The 19,087-nt window shown below is 42.5% G+C and overlaps 2 protein-coding genes and 1 long non-coding RNA gene across 8 annotated transcripts in view; all 3 read left to right on the plus strand.

Annotated features, from left to right (window-relative positions):
- CEP57L1 (centrosomal protein 57 like 1) overlaps positions 1-910 on the plus strand; it is a 35,296-nt gene extending 34,386 nt beyond the window's left edge. For all 5 annotated transcript variants that reach the window (XM_007057407.4, XM_043542763.1, XM_043542760.1 and 2 more), the window contains one exon: positions 401-910. In XM_007057407.4, coding sequence (XP_007057469.2) covers positions 401-625 — 225 coding nt within the window. In that variant the 3' untranslated portion in view covers positions 626-910. The remainder of the gene's footprint in view (positions 1-400) is intronic.
- Positions 911-6,405: 5,495 nt separating this feature from the next.
- Positions 6,406-19,087, plus strand: part of LOC102942958 — a 122,855-nt gene continuing 110,173 nt past the window's right edge. Inside the window, exons 1-5 of one of the 2 annotated variants that reach the window (XM_043542765.1) lie at positions 6,406-6,605; positions 10,028-10,188; positions 11,104-11,176; positions 11,696-11,806; positions 13,574-13,687. In XM_043542765.1, the coding sequence (XP_043398700.1) occupies positions 10,052-10,188; positions 11,104-11,176; positions 11,696-11,806; positions 13,574-13,687 (435 nt within the window). In that variant the 5' untranslated portion in view covers positions 6,406-6,605; positions 10,028-10,051. The remainder of the gene's footprint in view (positions 6,606-10,027; positions 10,189-11,103; positions 11,177-11,695; positions 11,807-13,573; positions 13,688-19,087) is intronic. The other variant, XM_043542767.1, reaches the window with a different exon arrangement.
- Positions 16,829-17,894, plus strand: LOC122465024. Its single transcript, XR_006289544.1, has 2 exons — positions 16,829-16,871; positions 17,835-17,894. It is a non-coding gene; the product is annotated as an uncharacterized LOC122465024 (long non-coding RNA).

A 19,087-nucleotide genomic window follows, 5' to 3' on the forward strand; every position in this document is an offset into this window, starting at 1 on the left:
ACTGAAGCCCTGCAACAGTGCAGCTATAGTGCTGCAGCTGTGTCTGTGTAGTGTTTTAAGAGTAAACATAGCCTTAGGTAAGTCAACCTATGCTATGCAACTCCAGCTACGTGAATAACATAGCTGGAGTTGATGTACCTTAGGTCAAGTTACTGCGGGAGGTCAATGGGAGAAACTCCCCCGTCGACTTGCCTTACTCTTCTCGTCAGGGGTAGAGTACAGGGGTTGACTGGAGAGTGATCTGATGTGGTGGAAAGCTAAACTCTCTCTCTCTCTCTCTCTCTCCTCTCTTTTCATTTATAGTTGGTGTTTGAGATTGTTGCTCTTAAGTGGTGCCTGGGTCTCTAGCCAATATCCTTTCTGAGCATTAAAACTTTCATGCATATATCTTCATTTTTAGGTCCACAAATTAAAGCAAAAAGCTCAGAAATTGAAGAGACAGTCAGCTCATGTCCTACCAAAATCTGATGACCTAAAAGGAACAAGAGAGATTCCAGTTACTTCAAGCGGAAGAGCATCAAAATCCTGTCCTGTGCAGAAAAGCAAAAGCTCGCTTCAGCTATTAAAAAATGTGCAGAAACTTCAGTCAACACTGAAAAAAGATGATATCATGTGGGAACAATAGTTTTACATATTTATATAGGTAGTGCCTCTTACTGGCATGCCAAAAAAAATGTGTCTGACACTTCTTCATAGGTTTGGATTTAACAAATATTAGACAGAATTAAATGTTTAATATTTCATTTATGCCATGTCTAAATATTTTCTAATCGAATAGTAAATTTCAGTTGAAACTTAGGTTTGGGTTGAAAAAACTCACTTTCCCTGTAGCTATACATATTTTAACTGTTTCATGAAGTGTCCCAATTTCTTTTAACTTACAAAATTAAAAACTATCTTTTGAAATATATAAGAAATGCAATCTGTTTGTTTTTTTTTTAACCCACTTTCCTCCTCATCAACATACATGCAAACACTCTGAAATAATTATGAAGTAGAGGAGGAAAGGAAAACTCCTTTAATGTAGGTCAGAAACTCAGGATTATCACATTTTCCTCCATGCTCGAAGGAGATACTTAAAGCCTGCTTCTGCAGCCCTAACAGGGCCAAAATTCCCAGTGGAGTAAGTGGGAGTCTTCCTTTTGTGAGGACTGAATACTTGGGTTCTTACAATTTAATGCAGACAAGTACAATGTCTGTCATGAACATGCACTTACTAATTTTGTAATGTAAAATTATCTAGGACATAAACTTTAGTGTCTGCATTCATGAACTGATGTTGAAGATAGCTTGTTTTGCAGAGACAGTTTGGCAATAAGTCACTTGCAGTGATAGAGCAAAAAGGTCTTCTGTCTACGAAGTACTTTTTCTGAAAGTGCAATGGCTTGTATTATACACATTTGCCAGTCATAGGGCTTAAATGGCCTGTATTGGTTCAAATATGGTGTGGGTTCTTTTTATTAAAACAAAACAAAAAAAAATCCACCATATCTGACTCTTTAATGCTGCCTAATTATAATTAATGCTAATAAGGCACCATTTTATACTGCTGCCACAGCCATGTTTCTAATATAAATATTGCTAAACTCATTTTGGCTGGATACATGGAAGGGACCAATCATTAAAAACCTAAGTAGATGCCTAGCCTAGAACTCTGTTAACAGAGCCTGCCTAAATCGTGTAATAAACCAGTGTAGTGGAAACATGTATAAAGATGGCTGAAGCCATTGTGTGTACTGGGCCTAGAACCCTTGTCTGTACTCAAATATGTAACGAATGACCCAATCCACTACAGCTGTGGAGTTTTCAGACTCTCAGCTGCTTGCTGCTGTTAGTACAACAGAGGTACACTCTACTTCTAATATTTAGTACTTAGGGTGTGATCTACAAAGCAACTTAGTTGCCTAAGTTTGCATACATAGCACCACTGTGATGAATAAAACTCCCACTCAGCTGTGAGGTGCCTAAACTGACTCGGTGCCTACATTTCCATTGTAGAAGTTCCTAGGCACCTAAGTTTTAGCCCCTGGAGCATGTACACTGCTGGCCTGCATTAGGCAGCTGGGTGCCTATTGCTTGCCTAACCCCGACTGCGATCTATGAATCGGGAAGCTAGGCAGAGGAATACCTCTCTTTCATTTTGGGCCTGATCCAGTAGGTGTGCTCCGAGACCAGCTAGTACCTGGCTTTTACCAGTCCATGCAGCACAGGGGGCAGAATGTGAGCGTGAGCAAGGTTTTGAGTGTGACAGAAGGAGAGTGGGGAGAGAGAGAGAAGCAAGATCTGTTGGAGAGACAGCAGTCAGGTAGTGCTAGGTGTAGGTGGACAGGGATAGGTATTGGGTTAACACATCAGAGGGTAGCTAATGGGGCCTCTAGTGGGGCACAAATTAGAGACTGCGTAGGGTAGGGAAGGGGAACCACAGATAACCAAGGAAGGGAAGCGGGGAGAGGGCTGGGAAAAGGCTAGGAAGCAAGAAGGGAGGCATGGGGGGCAGCTGAGCTGCTCCTAGGCAGGGTAGTGGGAGGCCAGGGAGCAAGGTCCAGCATGATAAACAGAATTTTCATGTTGCAGCACCAGTTATGGCAGCAAGAGGAGGAAGAACAGGGGCAGAGGCAGTCCAACCCAACCACCAGTCTCAGGCCAAGGCCAACCTTGAGCCCTCGGCTGAGGCTATCCACCGCAGCCAACCCGGTGAATTTACCAATCCCACCACAATTTCATGGGGATCTCTCAATGGGCCTGCATCTGGTACTATGTGCTGGGCCCAGACGCTCTCCAACACCTTTGTAACATTCTTCATGAGAACTTCTCCACAACTGTAACCAGGAGGCAGCCACTATCGGTCGCCACTGGATCAGCACCACTCTGGGGATATGGGCATCAGGATCCTTTCAGCGGATTGCTGCACAGACTACTGCCATCAGCAAGTCTACAGCCTCCAGGGTCCTAGACCAGTTCCTGGAGGCCGTAATCAGTTGTTCACAAATACATTGACTTACCAAGCCAACCAGAAGGAAAACAGAGTTCCATGGGACTGCTGCCTTCCCATGGACTACTTCCTAGGAGTAGTCAACGGTATCTGCGAGACCACTGGCATTCGTATGTGACAACTCATCTTGGCTTCCCCTCTCCCCATCCCCTTGTCTACTCTGCCCATCTCCCTGAATGTGAGATATCACGTCCCTCCACTATTATTGAAGGGGGAATTTTAAACTCACCATATAGGGTATTTGCATCCTGTGTATGCAGAAACCTGGTGGCAGCTGAGCTTTGTGCATGCTGTCCAGTGGGGAGTGTAATGGGCAAGTGAAGTGGTAGGTTTTGAGAGGTCCAGGGGTGTCTCATGAGTATGTCTTTCAAACACATTTCTTAAGATAATGTACATCTCAGAAAGTTATTTTGTCTTTGTGCTGTCAACGTGAGGCGCTTGTTAGCGCTTCAGTGGAGCTATAGATTGGAATGAGCACTTGCGTGTGGGGGTTGGGAGTCACCATGCTGCCTCCCCTGGCTGACCTAATTAACTCCCCACTGCTTGGTGGAACGCAGTGTTTTTCCTGTTCTCTAGATTGTTTTGAACCGGGGTCTGCCACCCCCCCAAGTGGATGCTCTATCTGCTGGGCCACAGACTGTCTCTCTTGCACTCTGGCCCAATGATTCTTTTATACTTTGTCTGCAGAGGACCAGTTATTGGGCTAGAGGAGGTGAGCATGCTTCTCTGGCCCAGTTGTTAGGGCACCTACCTAAGAAGTGGGAGACCTTGGTCTGGTCCCCCTACTTGAATGATTCTTTCTTAATCTTTCATTATTTATCCACTAGTGGAACAGCTTCAACAGGAGAGATTGTGGGGAGAGGCAGGTGCTTAATTCATTCCTGCAAAAAATGCCTAAGATGCCTGATGCCACGCAGCAACTTTCCATTCATGGATCACAAGCAGAGATGGGCGTCTCCCTGCTGCCTGGATTTAGGCATCTATCTCTGAGGGGATCCGTATCTCCATTTGACTGGCCTAGGTGACTGCCTACCTAGTTGCTTGGCTCAGTGGATTGCATTTTTAGGTGCCTATCTCTCCTCATTCGCTATATAAAGGGCCTTGGGTGCCTAATTCACTGTGGTGGATCACAGTGTTGTTCTTGTGACTTTCCTAGGTACCTAAAAGTTAGGCACAGTAATGCTGAGTGCTGCAATGCCTAGGTCCCCTTGTGTACTCCAGGGTTACTTCCTCTTTCCCCTCATGTAAATATGGCAGAATGCACAAGCTAATTATTCAGACTTGATATTATAATCACCTTGATGCAATAAATCCCTGATTTAGTGCTATCTCTCTCTGCGCCACTTTTTTCCTTCCAAGGAGTAGATAGGGAGAGATAGTAATGCTAACAAAATATAGCTATATCCTAACATTTTGAAGAGGATAAATCGGTGGTTCAGTGTTACAAACAGAAGTGGGTGAAGGAAGGATAGTGCCTTTGTAAGAGCATAAATAAACCTCCTCTTAAAAACAAGCTAACAACAACAAAATCACCAAACAAAAAAACCAGCACCATGAAATTAACTAGGAGTAATTGCCTTTCACTTTCACACAAAGGCATATTAGCCACACCTGCTGGAAGCTTCAGCAGCTTCATGGTAGAAAAGGAATAGAAGCTGCTGTAAAGATGGCTCCTTTTCTACTCCCAGATCCGTGGAGTACACAGATTTTTTTTTTCTCCTGGGAATTGTCTACACCCAACCTGCTGTCTATGAGCATTGATACTATCTGGAGTGTAGCAAGGGGAAGGGTTTGTCCAATTACAGCTCAAAATTCTAGTGTCGTTCTGCAACTCATGTTAATTAAGGGTAATTTTAGAAGTCTACATACACCGGAAATAAAACGTTGTGTTGTGGCAGTTCAGTGAAGTTCTGCTACTGATCTCCAGTGTGAAGAGCTGGGTGGTCCCCACAAATCTTTTTGCAAATAGGGCCTTGCAAAAAGTAGAGCCAAACTCTGTTTCCAGGGATTTGCAGTTGGTGTTGTCAGAAGAGGGTCTTTAATCAGAAGATGACAATGCTGCACGGTTGTGGAATAAAGTTAATAAGCACTTTTGGACTAATGGGTTGTGCTTAGTGACCTCCCAGTGATGAAAGAAGACTGCATATGTTTTGTGGTGTATGAGCCGTATTGTCTACAGATTCACGACCATTTATTAATTTTTTAAAAAGTTGACTAACAGGGAGTCTTATAAACTTAGTGAATTGTTTTAAAGCTTTGGTGACTGGTGGGAGACCAGCAAGTTTAATTAACGTTTATTTCTGGTCTGTTTTCCTCTAAATTGTGCCAGAGGCTGAATCTAGGATTTCTCTTATGGAGCATGTCTGGACTAGAAAAATAGGTTGTGTTTTAGAATGTGTTCCCCAACACAATTTTAAACACTAGCATACACACCTTTTAAAGACACGTTTACTGGTAGGGGTAGCCTCAAATTGACCCCAAGGATTGATCATGATCAGATAGCATGGTTTTATTTTTAAGGATATCAAATCCTGTCTACATTAGTGTTTAAAAAGGCATTTTAATTATTTTCCTAGTACAGATGGGACTTGGGTGAAGAAAGGAAACCTATTTCTATACACTGAAGTCAGCATTGCTAGAGGTAGAAGCAGTGCTCTGCAGTTGCAAAGAGCCTCTTCTGATTTTAGGTTCATATTTCACCTTAGGAGCCGCTCTTATCTTAAACCATCTGATTTCCTGCTATCCCTGTGAAGTAGACAAACATTTCAGGAGGTGGGAAGGGATAGCTCAGTGGTTTGGGCATTGGCCTGCTAACCCTAGGGTTGTGAGTTCAGTTCTTGAGGGGGCCATTTAGGGATCTGGGGCAAAAATTGGGGATTGGTCCTGCTTTGAGCAGGGGGTTGGACTAGATGACCTCCTGAGGTCCCTTCCAACCTTGATATTCTATGATAGGAAAACTAAGGTACAAGGAGTAGTCTAAGGTTACCACACAGTGAGTTCCTAGCAGAGCCAGCATTGCTACTGTGGGAACCCCTGTACCTAGTCCAGACCCTGCAGCCTATTTTCAAAAAGTTTTAAACACTTAAGGGCCATATCATGTCCCAGGTAGCCCAAAGGGTTGCAGTCAGCTCTCGCAAGAGGGCAGGGGATCCTACACCTAAGCAATAAACCATAGACCCACTGCTGTTAACTCTAGACAAGAAACAACCAGAGTTTCCCCCCCCCCGTGTGTAAGTACCAGGTGAACGTATTTGCACAATGACAGCACCAGAAGCCAGGGAGTCCCTGCACCTTCAGAGCCAGAGACGATCAAAGGCAATTGCAGCTCCTGTCTGGAAGATCCTTTCGCTGGGCTTCCCCGCCCCTTAGAACGTTCAGTGTACTGGGGTTGCTATGGTTACACCTGGGCCTGTCCACGCGCTGGGAAAGTGGCGAATGTATCAGCTGCTTCCTCTGCGCCCTGATTTTGATTCTGTTGTTAACTCTAGAAAGCTGGGGGACAGAGTGTTGTTGTGTGTTACTGCGGCAGGGAGAGGATCGGAACGCTTCGTTCACTGCAAGGGTTGATTGGTAGCAGCGGCTGACAGACAGCAACCTCGGGGGAGTTAGACAGGTATTGTATGGCTCTGAAGCTGGCAATGGAGATTTTGGTGCTGTGGTTCTGTTTACAGAATGGAGGAAGGGCCAATGTTTGAATGGCATAGCAAATGTGTAATAAAATATTTAATCGACATAAATAGGTTACTACACACCGCTCAGATTGCCTGTCTCTGTGGAGTGGGAGGAGATGGAAAAGGAAACCAGGTACAAATGGCTCATGACAGAGAGGTAGTTACTTGAGATCTTTACTTAATTTTATGTCAAACGTGTTCAGTTTGGAGTCTAGATGAGATTTTGGAGAAAAGAGGTGAGTTGATCATAAAGCAGTTTTTTAAAATGTATATAATCAAAAACTTTTATGCATGTTTTATATTTCAGCACCAAACAGTTCAACCCATTTTTTAACATGAATGTCTCACTATTATTTGTTCTCAGGAACTGTTTAAATTTTTCAACATGGGTTTCCTTTCTCAGAGTAAAACAGAACTGATGTACTGTAATATGCATTAAAAAGAGGTAAAGTATAGATAATAAAATGTAAACCTCAAAGTTTCCTTAGCTAGAGAAAAAAATATAGAAATGAAAAATGCATTCCTAAAAAGCAGCAACTGCAAGAGTTTGTTTTGGAATAGTATCTCAGCATTGCCTGGAGTGGGGAGACTAGCTAAGTTATTTTTTATTTAGAAAATTTACAGTTGGAAGCAGTTGTTAACTACTTGTGATGGGATTTTTAAAGGAGCCCAAGGCCCTGCACCTGCAAACATGTAGGCATGTACTTAAATTTACTAGCATGAGTCGTTCCATTGATATCCATGGAACTACTCATAGTAGTAAAGTTAATCACGTGCCTAAGTGTTTTCAGGATCAGTGCCTATTATGAGCTTTTGGAGTTCAATTTCAATGGGATTTAGATACCTAATTCCCTAGACTCCTTTGTGAATCCCAGTCTTGAATTCTGTAAATGACTAATATGTAGGAGAGTTTTCAAACCAATTGTTTTACTCAAGCAGCAAGTTTGGCTTAGTGAGGGCTTGGTCTGGAATCTCTTACAAGTCCTTTTAAATCATACATAGAAGAAAGAAAATAGTTTCAAATGCAAAGGACATTTAACTTTTTATGTTCGTTCGCATTTTGAATATTATTACAGAGGCAGCAGACAAGTGTTACAATGACCCATCCCAAAGGACAGTAATCACCCCTTACACTGGGTTATACAAATTGGTCTTGCATAAAATGATCAATGACAAGAGAATTGATTAGTGCTCTAATCCAGGGCAATAGTTTACAACTGGGATAGCTCAGTTGGGGGAGGGATAGCTCAGTGGTTTGAGCATTAGCCTGCTAAACCCAGGGTTGTGAGTTCAATCCTTGAGGGGGCCATTTAGGGATCTGGGGCAAATGAATTGGGGATTCATCCTGCTTTGAGCAGGGGGTTGGACTAGATGACCTCCTGAGGTCCCTTCCAACCCTGATATTCTATGATTCTATGAAAGCAGGACAAAGGATACAGGCCAAACAATATAATTGGATACCTAGAAAAGTAAATTGTGTCCAACAACTGTTCACATTTCTGGTTTTAATCAAATATACTAGCACACGTTAAAGAGTAATACTCCGATGCATCCGATGAAGTGAGCTGTAGCTCACAAAAGCTTATGCTCAAATAAATTGGTTAGTCTCTAAGGTGCCACAAGTACTCCTTTTCTTTTTGCGAATACAGACTAACACGGCTGCTACTCTGAAACCAGTAATACTCTGTTACTTAAACCTGCTGGAAATATTTTTTTGTCTCTGTACAAAAGAAATTCAGTTTGAAAACATATGTTACAATCTTCTTCCCAGCATAACTAGGGGTTGGCCATTAGACAGCTCAAATAAATCCACTGTGTTCTGGGAATAGGAACTGGCAAAAACACTTTTAGAAAAATATCAAGGCAGAATCCCATCAAGACTTGGATACTTACTAATATAACTAACTACAGATGTTTGTGTGGACTGAAAGATTTACTGAGAAACATTTGCTTCCCAACATAAAAGTACCATACAGAATTGTGATAACTTTATGGCAGCAAAATAAGAAACTAGATATATGGGAGCATATGTTCTTATTTCAGATTAAAAGTTCTATTTTCATCAGTTCACTCACATCTGGGAAATCCACAAGGAGACTACATTGTCCTCCTGTGGGGCCTGATCCAAAGCCCAATGAAATCAGTAGGAGTCTTCCCACTGACTTTAGTGGACTTTGGGTCTGTCCCTTAAAACTCCCCCATGGTGTGATGTATCAAAAACACTTGATAGTGGTAAGGTACTGTTCGTAACTGTCTTACTTGTTCCCTTGCATTCCTTGTCTGTTTGTCACATCAGTCTGTTGTATCTTGTCTTAAATTTGGGCCCCAGTTCTGAAAACACTTGTGCATGTGCTTCACTTTACTCCAGAATAGTATCATTGACTTCATGTGAGTAAATGTTTGCAGGATTGGGGCCTTAGGTTGTTAGCTCTTTTGGGCAGGGACCTTCTTTTTGTTATATATTTGTACCATGCCCAGCATATTAGGCTCCTGGCCTGTAGGTGCTATCACAATACAAATAATACTCAAAGTCCAGGTTGTTATTTAATTCCACACTCTATATCCCCTTTTAGAACGTGGGCGTTTGTTTGCTTATATATATAAATATATATAAGTGTTACTGTTCAGTAGCAATGTAACAAATGCATGATATGTTTTCAGGAAATTAAAATTGGTTCCATAATCTTATACAGTATGAATAAGATGCTGGTTATTGTTACTTATTACTAATTTGTGTACTTGTTATCAGAGTTGAACAGTTTTTGCCTGAACGTCTATAGTACAGCTGGAGAGCAGAGATTGATTTTGGAGGGACTGTGTCACACCAAGTGACTTTGCATTATCAATTTTGATTGTTTAGCAAAAACCCCAAGCCTCACCTCAGCCCTCGATGAGCTTTTCCTTTCAAAGCATTTTACAAAAGAGGCCAGTATCAGTATCCCTCCATTTTACAGATGGGGAAACTGAGGCCCAGAGAGGGGGAAGTGACTTGCCCAAGGTCACTCAGCAACAATGTGATTACACTCCATGAGACTTACTCAATAAATCCCAAAATGCAAGAATGCAAAGAGTGTAATTCCAGAGTCAGGAATAGAAATTAGACTACGGGATTTCTTTAGAAATTCCAGTGGATCTGGTGTTTCCCACACCAGAAGAAAATTCACTGTGTTCATTATAATATATGTCCTGATGGTCATCTCATATGCAGCACATACCACCTGTGATCTCTGTGGAGTTTTTGTTTTAAACCTCATTCTTTGGAAATATAAGAAAATCTCTGTGCATGTAGCTAATGTAATGTGCTCTTGAGGGGAAAAACCCTGTCTCTAGGCTTGCCATATTCTATACTGTACTTTGGTTGTAGACTTAAAGCACTGAGGTTTACAATATGGATGAATTTTACAAGATCTCTTCCACTGAGAGAGTCCAGCAGTTGGAAAAAGAACTAGCTGCTCAACTGGCAGAGCTGAAGAAAGAAATAGAAGACAATGGGGTACTTCAGGGAACACCAGATAGATCTTACAGGTAAAGAAAACCTCTTGGTGAATGAGGAAAAGAGGACTGATTATGTCAATTATGTATTTTATAAGTGTCTGTTTCACGCACTTTTGTTTCCTCTTGTTAGAAATCCTACATGCCTAGTGATCTAGAGGCTTGGACACAGACCTAGGAACCAGGAACCTTGACTCTTTCTTTCAGTCCTGGCTCCGCTACTGACTCACTGTGTAGTATGGGAAAGCTAATTCTAAACTCTCTTTGGAATTTCAGTGCCGTTCTATGTTTTAAATCCCAAAACAAAATTTAAAATCTCCCTGCAGCCTTAATTAATCCTCTCACTTCTTTCTTTGAAGAGGGGTGTCTTTAAGTGTTCTAATATGGTTTCCTATACATTGCTTTTGGATGTGATTCTGCAGCTCATACTCAAGTGAGAAGTGGGCACTTGGTTGGTATTTAAAACGTACACATTCATTTTTATTTAGTAGTATAAATATTTAATATTTACAATAGTTTTTAGTGTGTAAAATTTTTAAATATATCTACATAGGTTGTGTGTGAGAGAGAGAGATTTGGTTCTTATCCTTTTTACAGCCTTGGTCTTCAGTGTCAATAAATACTGGGTCCTGTCTTGCAGGCCTCACTCAGGCAAAGCCTTTATTTATTTCAGTGAGGATTTTAATTGAGTAGGGCTTGCCAGCCCTGCCCAGGTGTACACCCGGTCGGTCGGTCGGTCGGTCTGTCTGTCTGTCTCTCTCTCTCTCTCATTTTTTAAACTTTTCTGCCTTAAAAAAGGGATATTTACTGTGGATAATATTTACCATTGATTTATACCACTTGAATTGTACTGGGCCTTTCAAATTATGACAAAGGAATATATTAATTATCTGACACTGCATTGTTTTCTATCTGTCTGTAATATTCTTTTGGATAATCTTTCTATAGCTCTGTTCCGATACCAAAGGATGCTTCGTATTTCAGAAAAGAAAGGGAGGTGATACTAAAGAAAGGTTTACAGGTAACTGAAGAATATACTAGCATGAAAAAAGTCACCTTTAAATATATTCTAAACAGTAACTGAGAACTAACTTCAGTTAAAGGTGGGTTTTTTTTTTTTTTTAAATGAACAAAAGTGTAACTGTCTCCATTTTTGACAATAAGGAGCACGGGTATAGGGGTGGGAAGAGTACTAATATAATTGTTTGTATAGTAGTGAAACAACACAACCCTTTGTTTTTTCTACAACAGCTGTTCTTGTGATACTGATAATTTTTGGCCCAATCCGGTAGCCGTTGCCCATGTGATCATTCCCACTGGCTTCAACGGCTACAGGATGAAGCCCATAACGATAGGTTTTCTTTATTTAAAATCAATCATTTTGTATTCCAGATTGTGAAAAATTAGCCTTCTGCTGAGACTTTTGTGGGGGGAAGGGTGGTTTTGCCTATTACAAAACATGAATGTAGCATAGCATTTTTCCTGAGTATCTGTATTTGCCCACAAAGGTTGCTTGATGTCTAATTACCTGTGCTTGCAGGTAGCTGAGGCAAAACCTCTTGTTGTTCAGGCTGATGTCATGCAGAGGGAGCTAGAGAGCTGTCTGAGAAGAGAGAATACAGCAGAAAGCTTACCTCTGTTACTGCACCAGGTAACTTTTCTATTTGCTACTCAAAGACTCGGACAGTGTTTCAACATGTATGTCCTAGCCTGATGGTGACTGAGTTATGACTTAAAGCAAGGATTAAACAAAACTCTGTTCTAAGGGCCATCTTGAAAATGGATGTGCTTAAAGCATTTCCTTGGATAATAAGGAACCTCTTGTACTACTTGTTTTGGTATCTGAAAAGGGATCAAAATCAGCTGGGATGGGCTGGAACAACATTCCTGTACTACTGTGTGCCCTCATCTGTTTCTGTAGCCTTTGTTCTTAAGCTTTTTTTTTTTTTTTTAAGTTGCTAATCCTAGTGGGACAGATTCTGCTGCCTTCCTCATGCTGATTAGTACCTTACTAACAGTGGTGCAAATAGAAATCATTTCTTGCAAATAGAAATCATACTGCACTCATGGGAGGGACACAAGGGGACATCATGTGACTCCTCCCCGGCCCCAGCCCAAGGCCCCCATGCTCTCCCCATCCCCTCTGACATCCCACTTTGTATATACAATGATCAGCATGCTTAACTACTCACTTTCCCCCCAAATATGTAGTATTCGGTCTGCTTATATGGAATATGGGATTTGAGTGAGGAGCCATTTCAGCATACGTATGACTTACTAAAAGACAAATTTTAAGTAGAACTGTGTCATAAACTGCTTTATGGTATTGTATTCAAACATTGCATTTCAATGGGGGATTCAACTTCCTTTATAGGAACAGACTCCTGAAACTCTTACCAGCCCACAAAAGTGATCCATAGTCATGCAGATAGTCCCATTGTCTTCAATGGGATTGATCAAATGATTAAGGTTTTACAGGATTAGGGTCCAAGTTTGTAAATTGTTCTGGATGAAACTGACAATGCCTGAGCTGTCAGATCAGAAGGAGCTTCATTCGAATAAAAACGAGCAAATGTGTGATAAGACTTAGCTCCGTTGCTAAGATGAGGAACATATTTTCAGCAAAGTTCTAGGCAGATTCTTGTGGCAGCTGGCTGGTTTAAGGCTGTCAGTGTCCGGCATTATAATCTTCGCTTATAGTTCTCTCATGAACAAAGCTGGAAAATGAGGCATTTGTTTTCTTTGTTTTGCTGCTCCAGTTCCAGTTAACAAAATGCATGTTAGACTAGTTTGGCTGCAAAGAAGAATGCTGTGTACACTGGGGACAACACCTGATTCCTGTCAGGCTGAGGAACTGGGCTGACATCAGAATCCAAACATCCTCTGGTCAGTGCAAGCAGAGACATTAATCTAATGATTTGGACTTGATGTGATGCAGTATGGATGTCATGGATAATTCAGAACAATGGGGAGAAACAGAATCGAAAACACTGTTTAAACACCTTTCGTCCCCTCCCCTCTTGAGGTCCTGACCAATGTAACAGCACAATACATATGCTAAGAAACTTAAACAAAGCCTTGCCGCTTTCTGCTCCTTTAAGGAGCAGAGTGCAGCGCCCCCCGCCCCAAGTCTTTCCGGTATCCCGTACCCACTAAAAATCTCTTGCTGATACTGCGTATTGGAGGGTACCGCTCTACTTGCACCACTGCTTACTAATGAGTAGAACCATTTTCTTTACTAGGACTACTTGTAGAGAAAGTTCTCTCAGTGTGAGGATGGGTGGCAGAACGGGGATACTAAGGGACTGACTATTTCTCCCACTTATGTTATTCTCAGTTCTACTTTAGTTCCCCATAATGTTAAATTGTTACCATTTGCTCAAGTGTGACACTTTGTTTATTTTTGGTTTCATTAAAGTTTTTTACAGACAGAATTACCCATCTTGTCCAGAGTAAATATTTACACATGCTTAGATGGAAGAGATTTTGTAGGCACAGCAGTGTTATTGAACAGCTTTATCCCCTCTATCAGGTAGGAAATCAAAAAATAGAAATATTGCATATGTACATGATATGTTCATAGTGTTTGAGATGGCTGTCTTGCACTTAAGTGACAAAGCCATAAAGGATAAGGATCATCCGTAAAGCACTGAGATCTTCAGATGAAAGGTGTTCATATGGTAGCACGTAAAATGTGCTATGCAGTTTCCAGCAAGAGAGGAGAACACACCACCTACCCTAAGAATGTACCGTGAGTGGAGGGAAAGGAATATTGAATACAAGTGATTGGGGGCATAAACGTGTGGCCTTTTAGTACACATTTGTGGTTTATTTTCAAAGGTAACCACTAGATGCCAAATGTTATCATTACTATTTATTATGTAGGTCATTTCAAGAGCATCAGAAAGACCTTTTATATCACCCCCACCCTAAAGTATTCTTCATATGCCATATGTTAGCAGAATATAGTTTAGAAACTTCAAAAACATTTTGCTGGTACTACGTTTGTTTTCTTCCTTCCACTTGTAATTCAGACGTTTTTAGTGCTATGAGTCCAACTATACATTCTCGTAAAGAGCCCCTGTCTCTGTAATGCTCAAAAATACCAGAGCTTTGAAACTAGTATGGCAATGGTCTTAACACTATAATCGCACATTTAGCCCAGCAAGCTACTAAGTTATTAAAACCACATCACTTGGCAGCTGTGGAATTATATGGGTTTATTCAGTAAAATCCGTTTTTGTGACTGAAAACCACAGGCTTTAGAATATAGGCCCCTTCTGAATCTCCCTGCCAGATTATCATTTAAAATGAAGCAAAAGCAGTTCAAGAAGAGTCGAGTCCAGTCCAGGAAAGTGGAAGGCTCTTGCCCATTCCAGCTTTCCATGCCCTCATTTATTGTATTTCAAAGAATGTAGCACTTGTTTCGTTCGGCGCAGGTTCCTTACATTTCCAGGAGAAACACTTCTCGCTGAAAATAAATTGTGAGTTGTATTAGTGGTGGAAGCTGAAATGTGACATTATGAAATAATAAATGTTAGGGTAGAATAGTTTAAATGCTCCTCTTGACAACCTATTCTTATTGATTTAAATATAAAATGTTTAGTGACTGTGAGCATAGTAAATTTGTTGATTGCATTTTCTGGTTAGTATGTTATGCAGTTGTATTGTAAATATCTGTAATTGTTTACCAACTCTAAATCAATATACATATTGAAAATATCAGCAAAGATAAAGTGGATACTGCAAGAATCCTGTTGATTGTAGACACAGACAGATTATGGTTATTTTCCAGCATTTTGTTATGCTAGCAGTGTGGAAGCACAGTGTCAGAGATGATAAAGCTGTTTCTACCTTCCACCATGGCAGGTTTATCAATTTAAAAAAAAAAAACTGCTACTTAATATTTGAGCAACCTTTTAAAGACAGGAAACTCAGAGAAGAGGTAATAGGTTATGGAGCCAGTCACTAGCACTCAATCTACTTGGTAATCTCTGTGACACAAGTTGGTGGTTTCAGTGCATTTTCTAGTGGACTGTTGTCCAGATCATATGCCATTACCACAACTGGCACTTACTGGCAGCCTCCTAAAAGGGGCCAAGGACTGAATGGACATGGAAACTGAAACAACCCTCCATTTCTATCACGAACCAGAGTAGATGCACACTGGCAGCGCACATGAGGAAACTTTCGCTGCTCTGGCGGGTGCTGAACCTCTGTGGTTGGCGAAAGGCCCAACTGTAGCACAAGAACTACTGTGTGCTAGTGTGATTCTATGCAACAGTTGTGGGGGTTGGTGTTGTAACAGCCTGGGAGAGTATTTTAGGCGAGTGTGTATCGGGGAAACTGTAATAAGGAATAATGTTTAACTTAGTTTTTAATTAGTGCTTGTGCAAAACTTGGGATGTTGTTGCTAAATGAGGAAAAAATTACTTTCCGCTTTCTGATGAGCTCTAGTTTCCACCAAGAGCATCAGGTAACTAGGGATGTCAATCTAGAACATTCACTAGCATTAAATTTCCTAAAAATATACACGGAAAAATTGTTTTTGAAAAGGTTTTTGTTGTTTCATTCTAAAAGCACGATGTAAACTGGTGATCTGATGTCACAAATGCCACTTATTTTTTATCCAAGTAATCATTGCCATGTGGAGAATGGGGTGTATTTAACTGGAAAAAAGATTGTGGATGATTCTGAGTTTTTATACATTCGGATTTTAGACAGCTGGGTATATTAATTACAGCTTCTTTTACTGTCAGAGATGACTGCTAATAAATTCTCTGTTTGAGACTGGAGATGACCTTTCCTCTTATCCCTGGGCTACACTACGAGTTTAGGTCGGATTTAGCAGCGTTAGATCAGTTTAGCCTTGCACCCTTCCACGCTATGAAGCCATTTTTCCTCACTTTAAGGGCTCTTAAAACCAGTTTTTGTACTCCTCCTTGACGAGTGGATTAGCGCTGAAATCGACCTTGCTGGGTCCAATTTGGGGTAGTGTGGACGCAATTCGACGGTATTGGCCTCCGGGAGCTATCCCAGAGTGCTCCATTGTGACCGCTCTGGATAGCACTCTCAACTCAGATGCACTGGCCAGGTAGACAGGAAAAGCCCTGTGAACTTTTGAGTTTAATTTCCTGTTTGGCCAGCGTGGCGAGCTGATCAGCACAGGTGACCATGCAGTCCCAGAATCGCAAAAGAGCTCCAGCATGGACCGAACGGGAGGTACTGGATCTGATCGCTGTATGGGGAGACGAATCCGTGCTATCAGAACTCCGTTCGAAAAGACGAAATGCCAAAATATTTGAAAAAATCTCCAATGGCATGAAGGACAGAGGCTATAACAGGGATCCGCAGCAGTGCCGTGTGAAACTTAAGGAGCTCAGGCAAGCCTACCAAAGAACCAGAGAGGCAAACGGCCACTCCGGGTCAGAGCCCCAGACCCGGTCGCCTCTATGATGAGCTGCATGCCCTTCTAGCGGGTGTCCCTACAACTACCCCAGCCCTGTGCGTGGACTCCATCAATGGACTCTCACACAACAGGGATGCGGATTTTGGGGACGAGGAAGATGAGGAGGAGGAGGAGGTTGAAGCACAGCAAGCAAGCGGAGAAACCATTTTCCCCGATAGCCAGGAACTGTTTTTCACCCCGGATCTAGTACCCTCCCAACCCACCGAAGGCAGGCTCCTGGACCTAGAAGGCGGAGAAGGGAGCTCTGGTGAGTGTACCTTTGTAAATATAATACATTGTATAAAAGCAAGCGTGGTTTAATGATAAGTTTGCCCTGAAGTCTTGGGATGCATTTGCGGCCAGTACAGCTACTGGAAAAGTCTGTTAACATGTACGGGGATGGAGCGGAAATCCTCCAGGGACATCTCAATGAAGCTCTCCTGGATGTACTCCCAAAGCCTTTGCAAAAGGTTTCTGGGAAGGGCAGCCTTATTCTGTCCTCCATGGTAGGACACTTTACCACGGCAGCCAGCAGCACGTAGTCTGGAATCATTGCATAACAAGCATGGCAGCGTATGGTCCCGGTGTTTGCTGGCATTCAAGCAACATCCGTTCTTTATCTCTCTGTCTTATCCTCAGGAGAGTGATATCATTCATGGTCACCTGGTTGAAATAGGGGAATTTTATTAAGGGAACTTTCAGAGGTGGCCGTTCCTGCTGGGCTGTTTGCCTGTGGCTGAACAGAAATCATCCCTGCTGTTAGCCATGCGGTGAGGGGAGGGGTGAAGCGATCATCCCAGAGCATTGGGGAGGGGATGTCTGGGGGAGGGGGGTTAGTTGAGTTGGTGCTGCACATTAACCCGAAAAACGCAGCCCCTCCTTTTAAATGGCCAACCCATTTTAAAGGGCCAACCCAACGGGTGCTTGGTATATGAAATGAGGGCACTGCTGTTTGAAACCATTCCCACATGTTAGGAAGGTTAAAGAAGCCAAAAGACTGTGGCTTACCATGTCTGCCTGCAAGCCGAATTCTGTTGCCTGCCAGCCCTGCGTGTGTGATCTCTCACACCAAACCGGCAGGCCCTCGATATAAGAGGCAAAATGCAACCTTGTAAAGAAAGTACATGTGCTATGTAATGTTAACAGCTTGGTTCACCGTGAAAGAGTCTACCCATTGTTCTGTAAAATGCCTGTTTTTTAAAGACTAATCTCCTTCTTTACCCTCCCGCAGCTGCAAATGTTTCATCGCTCCACATATCATCGCCATCCCAGAGCCTATCAAAGATTAGAAACCGAAAAAAACACACTCATGATGAAATGTTCTCTGAACTCATGCAGTCCTCCCACGCTGAAAGAGCCCAGCACAATGCATGGAGGGAGACAATGTCAGAGTCCAGGAAAGTACAAAATGAACGCGAGGAGAGGAGGGATAAGCGAGAGGAGAGGAGGCAGGACGCAATGCCGAGGCTACTGGAGGATCAAACTGATATGCTCCGGCTTATGGCTGAGGTGCAGGAAAGGCAGCAGGAGCACAGACCGCTGCTGCAGCCCCTGCGTAACCAATCGCCCTTCTCCCCAAGTTCCATAGCCTCCTCACCCAGATGCCCAAGAATGCAGTGAGGGGGCCTCCAGGCACCCAACCACTCCACCCCAGAGGACGGCCCAAGCAACAGAAAGCTGGCATTCAACAAGTTTTGAAGTACAGTGTGGCCTTGTCCTTCCCTCCTTCACCACCCCACCCGGTGCTTCCCTTCTCCCGGGCTACCTTGGCAGTTATCCCCCCCATTTGTGTGACAAATTAATAAAGAATGCATGAATTTGAAACAACAATGACTTTATTGCCTCTGCAAGCGGTGATCAAAGGGGGGAGGGGAGGGCGGTTGGCTTATAGGAAGTAGAGTGAACCAAGGAGGTGGGTTTTCATCAAGGAAAAACAAACAGAACTTTCAGACTGTAGCCTGGCCAGTCATGAAACTGTTTTTTCAAAGCTTCTTTGACGCGCAGTGCGCCCTGCTGTGCTCTTCTAACCGCCCTGGTGTCTCGCTGTGCATAATCAGTGGCCAGATGATTTGCCTCAACCTCCCACCCTGCCATAAACGTCTCCCCCTTACTCTCACAGATAGTGTGGAGCACACAGCAAGCAGTAATAACGATGGGAATATTGGTTTCGCTAAGGTCTAACGGAGTCAGTAATCTGTGCCAGCGTGCTTTTAAACGTCCAAATGCACATTCTACTACCATTCGGCACTTACTCAGCCTATAGTTGAACAGCTCCTGACTACTGTCCAGGGTGCCTGTGTATTGCTTCATGAGCCGTGGCATTAAGGGGTAGGCTGGGTCCCCAAGGATAACTATAGGCATTTCAACATCCCCAGTGGTTATTTTCTGGTCTGGAAAGTAAGTCCCTTCCTGCAGCTGTTGAAACAGACCAGAGTTCCTGAAGATGCGAGCGTCATGTACCTTTCCCGGCCATCCCACATTGAT

The sequence above is a fragment of the Chelonia mydas genome, chromosome 3 (genome assembly GCF_015237465.2).
Source record: "Chelonia mydas isolate rCheMyd1 chromosome 3, rCheMyd1.pri.v2, whole genome shotgun sequence".
Classification (NCBI taxonomy): domain Eukaryota; kingdom Metazoa; phylum Chordata; order Testudines; family Cheloniidae; genus Chelonia; species Chelonia mydas.